This window comes from Salvelinus namaycush, chromosome 37 (assembly GCF_016432855.1).
Source record: "Salvelinus namaycush isolate Seneca chromosome 37, SaNama_1.0, whole genome shotgun sequence".
In the NCBI taxonomy this organism is placed as follows: Eukaryota; Metazoa; Chordata; class Actinopteri; order Salmoniformes; family Salmonidae; genus Salvelinus; species Salvelinus namaycush.
The window spans coordinates 30,871,404-30,877,914 of record NC_052343.1 but is presented as its reverse complement, the minus strand read 5'-3'; the positions used below and the strand labels follow the sequence as shown (position 1 = coordinate 30,877,914).

General features: G+C 43.0%; 1 protein-coding gene across 1 annotated transcript in view; it reads left to right on the top strand.

Moving 5' to 3' along the window:
- The first annotated feature begins 876 nt into the window (after positions 1 to 876).
- LOC120030979 (epithelial splicing regulatory protein 1-like) overlaps positions 877 to 6,511 on the top strand; it is a 17,862-nt gene continuing 12,227 nt past the window's right edge. The window contains exons 1-9 of the mRNA XM_038976484.1: positions 877 to 1,201; positions 1,521 to 1,649; positions 2,541 to 2,657; positions 3,449 to 3,560; positions 4,590 to 4,751; positions 4,850 to 4,904; positions 5,053 to 5,163; positions 5,273 to 5,405; positions 6,329 to 6,511. The exon at positions 6,329 to 6,511 is cut by the window's right edge and continues 180 nt beyond it. Of these exons, the coding sequence (XP_038832412.1) occupies positions 1,070 to 1,201; positions 1,521 to 1,649; positions 2,541 to 2,657; positions 3,449 to 3,560; positions 4,590 to 4,751; positions 4,850 to 4,904; positions 5,053 to 5,163; positions 5,273 to 5,405; positions 6,329 to 6,511 (1,134 nt within the window). The 5' untranslated portion in view covers positions 877 to 1,069. The remainder of the gene's footprint in view (positions 1,202 to 1,520; positions 1,650 to 2,540; positions 2,658 to 3,448; positions 3,561 to 4,589; positions 4,752 to 4,849; positions 4,905 to 5,052; positions 5,164 to 5,272; positions 5,406 to 6,328) is intronic.

The following is a 6,511-nucleotide window of genomic DNA, read 5'->3' as shown; positions in this document are numbered from 1 at the left end:
TTTAAACCTAACTTGTTTCTAATGTGTAAAAATACAAACTGATCTGAAATCGGTGCATAGTGGAGAGTTCATCCAACGTTATTCAGGCTTCTGCCAATGGCACTCTCATAATAAGTTATTAAAGATGCCGTAATAAAACAGGCAGTAAGCCTGACTTTGAATATTTGATATACTGTATGTATTTTACAATAGCCTAAATGAAAACAATATTTATACAATATTTATACATATTTTTCATCACTGTTTATTTTTAAATAGGCCTTATAAACTTTATTGTAATGATTTCACTGATTTGCCACGATTGGCTGGTCTCAATATTTTCTCAGCTGTAGCAGAAATGCAGAAAACAACATTATGTTACATTACATTGTTTTCAATAACATTTCCCACTGCAGCCTATATGCCAAGCGTAGCATTTGGAAATAGCCTATGCACTCGTCTACTCATGAATAGAGATAAAAAAAACTAGGTAATAATCAGTTTGTAGGTTAGTATATGAGATTGTTGTTCTTCTCATGTATGTTGTTCAGGTTGGGTCGATGGGTTTGTCGCGATGCCGTGCCACGTCCCTGTTTGAAAGCACCAATAGGGACAGCACTCAGAAAGAGAAGGGGTATATTCATTACATAAACCGTTTACAGGTTATGAACCAAACGAGAGGAAACAGAGGAAACAATAGTTTCTATTGGACAAATGCAGGTAGGTCCTTCTCCGTTTCGTCTCCGTTTAAGAAGCGCTTTGCAACAGAATTGGCGTAATGAATACGCCCCATGCAGGTAGCTACCTGGGTCACGTGGTCCGCATCGCACACAGGTAGGTGCATCACAAAAAAGGGAACATTCAGCCATTACACTGCGATGAGGTGTGCCAGAGATTTTGCATAGATTATCAAGCAATCAAGAAGCCACTAAAAATATCTGGAGTTGCTGAGCACACCTTTGCGCATAGGTGTCTGGGTGTGGGTGGCTGGATTCTTTGGGTTCTATACTGTTCTGGGGGTGTAGCTGTAGTTTATTTTCTATTACTTTGGGTGTAATTAGAGTAGGTTCTTTTTGTATTTATCCTGAAAATGACGGCTCAGGTAGACTACCTGGCGGTGTTGTTCACCACCACATCTGGCGCGAGCGGAGACCTCTTGGGTTCGGACGAGACGGAGCTCGAGCAGTTGGTGTGGCAGCTCGTGGACTTGAAGAACAAAAAGGTAATCTTTAAAATATTTTCCTTTCTTTATTAAGAGAATATGATAAAGACTATTAAAAAAAATTCAGGAGGAGCTAGAGGAGGTAATCTATAGAAAGACAAAGTATTCATCCAACATAACCAGAATGCTCTCGGCGTCAATGTGCCCTATTTGTTTTAATAGACGACCACCTTTCTTCTGATTATGAGGTCTAATGACAAAACTGATCATAAGTTAGCCATAAATCGGCTACTCCATTATGCATATTAAAGTGTGTATTTAAGTGTACACATTGTTATTTTAAATGTACTGAAGTGTGTGTGTTTTCTCTCTGGTCCAGTTGGGAAAGGTGAATGAGGTGTTAATACGGCCTGAGCACTCGGACCTTACAGAAGATTGTCTGGGGGAGAGAGAGGACAGCGAGGAGTCTGTCTCTACAGTCACAGGCTTGGAGCACGCGCTAAACCAGGTACAGACAGTATCTGTTGTCTCGTGGTTTTTTATGAAATACATGTTTGACCTCATCATATTCTGCTTTGCCATCCATTCCTCCTTCACTTTAAATCAGAGGCACCGATGCATTGATTGGAGTTTTATAACAATTTATTGTTTATTTAGGCCTTGATCCTGAGATATCTAATTATAATTGGCTAATAATGAACCATCGTTTTCGATCCCTATAGATTTGATGGCATTTTACTTGACAGCCTGAGGGACATTTATAAAAGTCCATTGAGTGATGAGGAGGTGTGGATCTTTAGAGCTTAGTAATGCAAATGACCCCCCAATTAGCATAATGAGGCTCATACAACTAGCAATTAAAGTGCTTGTTCTCTGAAACCAAAAATATAAACCATACATAGACAAAAGACAATAGACAGACATACACACACAAACATCGATGACATCACCCCACAAATCGTTTCCAGCCACTCGAAAGTAACAACAAGCCATTCAAGTTGGACTTTATCACAAGCAGTAATTTGTAAGCCTATATTTGGATGTTTTTGTAAATATTTTGTCTTCATGGTAATACTTTCCATTAAGGTAGACTCAGTTTAAATAGTCTATAAACAGCATTAATAGGTTGTTTATTAGTCAGTAGTAAACAGTTATAACTCATTGGATGAAATTGTGTACTGTGGTCAACGTTTTGGCGCTTGCTGAATAATGAGATTATAAATGGCTGCATTGATATTCATCATTACCAGAATAATGATCACACTTTCAACCAATAAAATGTTAGTGGATTTTCAATATTACCAGTGAGTTGTTCTGTAATTGTTTATTACAGATGTATTATCTGATATTGATTTAAAGAGTTTACATTGTAGCTGATCTCTTCCTATGTTTTGAACAGTTCCATCTGAGATTGACCAATGAGGTGAACAGCTTGGGCGGGGGCACGTCAGTGTGTGTGTGTACGGACGGGCAGCTCCACATTCGCCAGGTTCTCCACCCCGAAGCTGCGGGCAAGGTAAGGGTACAGGCTGGCAGGGCGGGGAGCACAATTACCTCCAGCAGAAGCGTTTGGTGTTCACAGAACCATAAAGAAATGTGTTATGTCTGCTGTTCTGTCAAGATCCTGCTCTACATGATGTTGAAATGGGAGGTTGTCTTGACATATTGTCTTGGCTTTGTTTGAACATGAACGCGCGCACACACACAAGCACACACACACACACACACACACACACACACACACACACACACACACACACACACACACACACACACACACACACACACACACACACACACACACACACACACACACACACACACACACACACACACACACACACCGTTCTCCTATTACATCTTGAGTCCCCCCCTCACATCTAGTATGTTATACAGACCCATGGGGAACCTAACTTTATTGACATGAGTAAATATGTAAATGAGGGTAGTAAACAGACAGCGTAGCTCCTGATACGACCCAACACCTAACAGCTGTCAATGGTAGGCTGCACATGTTCTCTTCCTCCTCTCTACTGTTCAATCAATAATAATATGGTCAGAACGTTTTTAAAGGGGCATACTACAGTATATTTGGTCCGTGCAAGACTCAAACTCTGGTGATCCAAGCACATGCCACATTCAGTTCCCCTGGGTTAATGTATGTGACTTTACCCACTGGGCACACACTGGTTGAATCAACGTTGTTTCCACGTCATTTCAATAGAATTACGTTGAACCAACTTGGAATAGACGTTGAATTGACGTCTGTGCCCAGTGTGTAATGTCTGCAGTTGTCTTCCTCGGCAGAACCTGGCACTGCCAGAATGTTTCAACTCCTTTTTTGACCTGAAGAAAGAGTTCAGGAAGCACTTCCCCTCTGCAGACACCAAGAGCCTGGAGGTGCAGTACATGGCAGAATGTATCCTTACAACTGAGAAACACAGCAAAGACACTCACAGCAATGACACTCACAGCAATGACACTCACAGCAATGACACTCACAGCAAAGACACTCACAGCAATGACACTCACAGCAATGACACTCACAGCAATGACACTCACAGCAATGACACTCACAGCAATGACACTCACAGCAAAGACACTCACAGCAATGACACTCACAGCAATGACACTCACAGCAATGACACTCACAGCAATGACACTCACAGCAATGACACTCACAGCAAAGACACTCACAGCAATGACACTCACAGCAAAGACACTCACAGCAATGACACTCACAGCAATGACACTCACAGCAAAGACACTCACAGCAATGACACTCACAGCAATGACACTCACAGCAATGACACTCACAGCAAAGATACTCACAGCAATGACACTCACAGCAAAGATACTCACAGCAATGACACTCACAGCAAAGACACTCACAGCAATGACACTCACAGCAATGACACTCACAGCAATGACACTCACAGCAATGACACTCACATCAATGACACTCACAGCAAAGATACTCACAGCAATGACACTCAGAGCAAAGATACTCACAGCAAAGATACTCACAGCAATGACACTCACAGCAATGACACTCACAGCAATGACACTTGGTTCATTTTACAGCTTTGCATGAACCCTGCTTCTGTAGTGTAGCTTCATGCCGTTAGTGCATGTGTGTGTGTGTGATCGCGCGTGCATGGTTGTGAGAGAGAGAGAGCACGAGAGTGTGTCTGATACTGACACACTCCCATGGGGGAGGCGTCTGCAGGCCTCAGGGTGTTGGCTGTGGGACTAGAGGTTTTGAAATGCAAATAGAGACACAATTGACGTGTCTCACTGTAGCTCCAAGAGGAACATGCTGTGTGTTGAGCCAACAGGACCAGCCCTACACACCTACCAGGAAGCAGGACTAACACACACACACATGCACACACACACCTTGCTTGCTCCTCTCCTGTAGTTTTCTCCTTGACCACGGTTTCCTCAGCTCTCAGTGTAACTGTGGAGCCAGTAGCCATATTGGAGCCGCCGGCCGTACTGGATCCAACGGCTGTGTTGGATCCGACGGCCATGTTGTCACCGGTCACATCAGCACTGCAGGTCCAGACCATGGCCAACATCGTCCTAGCCCTGCTATTGGAACCCTTATGTGAGTGACACACTAACTTACACAAACTCTGACTTTTCTCACAATGTTGTCATTGTTGCTTATCTTTGACTTCTGCTCTGGTCTTCTGTTTGTTGTAGGTCACACATTCTCAAACCCAGAGAGAGTCACTGAGAAGTTTGAAAGCGGCACTTGGTAACTAGACTCGTTAAGATAGATTAGCAGTAAGGTAGATGATATGATACTATTCATTGGTGTTCTTACATAGTTGGATGGAGCGGGTGAGTGATTTGATGCTAACTGGTGTGTGTGTGTGTGTGTCCGTGTGCGCGCGTGTGTGTAGCAGTAAGATGGAGCGTGTGTGTGACAACACAGTGATCAGAGCAAGGGGGTTGCCGTGGCAGTCATCTGACCAGGACATCGCTCGCTTCTTCAGAGGACTCAACATTGCCAAGTATGTGTGTTCAGTGTCTAGTGGTGTGTTGTGTTTGACTCGTTGCTGTTATGATGGTGTGTAGTGTATTGAAATAGTTTTAATAGCTGTAATGCTGTGTGTTGTCCAGAGGTGGTGCTGCGTTGTGTCTGAACGCCCAGGGTCGGAGGAACGGAGAGGCTATGGTCCGCTTCATCAGTGAAGAGCACAGAGACATGGCCCTGCAGAGACACAAACACCACATGGGCAACAGATACATAGAGGTCATCTGTTAATAACCTATTATCAACCTATTACTAACCCTCACCCTAACCACCGATACATAGAGGGCATCTGTTAATAACCTATTAACAACCTATTACTAACCCTAACCCTAACCATCGATACATAGAGGTCATCTGTTAATAACCTATTATCAACCTATTATTAACCCTCACCCTAACCAACGATACATAGAGGTCATCTGTTAATAACCTATTAACAACCTATTACTAACCCTCACCTTAACCAACGATACATAGAGGTAATCTGTTAATAACCTATTAACAACCTATTACTAACCCTAACCAATGGTACATAGACATAACCTGTTAATAACCTATTACTGACCCTAACCAACTGTACATAGAGGTAACCTGTTAATAACCTATAATCAACCTATTACTAACCCTAACACTAACCAACGGTACATAGAGGTAACCTGTTAATAACCTATTACTGACCCTAACCAACGATACATAGAGGGAACCTGTTAATAACCTATAATCAACCTTTTACTAACCCTAACACTAACCAACGATACATACGTAGAGGTAACCTGTTAATAACCTATTATCAACCTTTTACTAACCCTACCACTAACCAACGATACATAGAGGTGACCTGTTAATAACCTATTATCAAACTTTTACTAACTCTATCTATGGTCTTGCTCAGATACTAACAACACCAGTAAATAAGTAAACGTAACCTGTAAGTAACAGCTGGAGCCCAAAGAGCAGGAGTTAATACACGGTCCCGTGTGGCTCAGTTGGTAGAGCATGGCGCTTGCAACGCCAGGGTTGTGGGTTCATTCCCCACGGGGGGACCAGGATGAATATGTATGAACTTTCCAATTTGTAAGTCGCTCTGGATAAGAACGTCTGCTAAATGACTTAAATGTAATGCCATGTCTTTTCTGCTGCAGGTGTACAAGGCAACAGGAGAGGACTTCCTTAAGATAGCAGGCGGTACCTCCAGTGAGGTGGCGTTGTTTCTGTCTCGTGAGGACCAGGTGATTGTCAGGATGAGAGGTCTTCCCTTCACCGCCACACCTGACCAGGTGCTGGCCTTCTTCTCCCAGGGGGAGGGGCCTAAAGAGGCGTGTCCT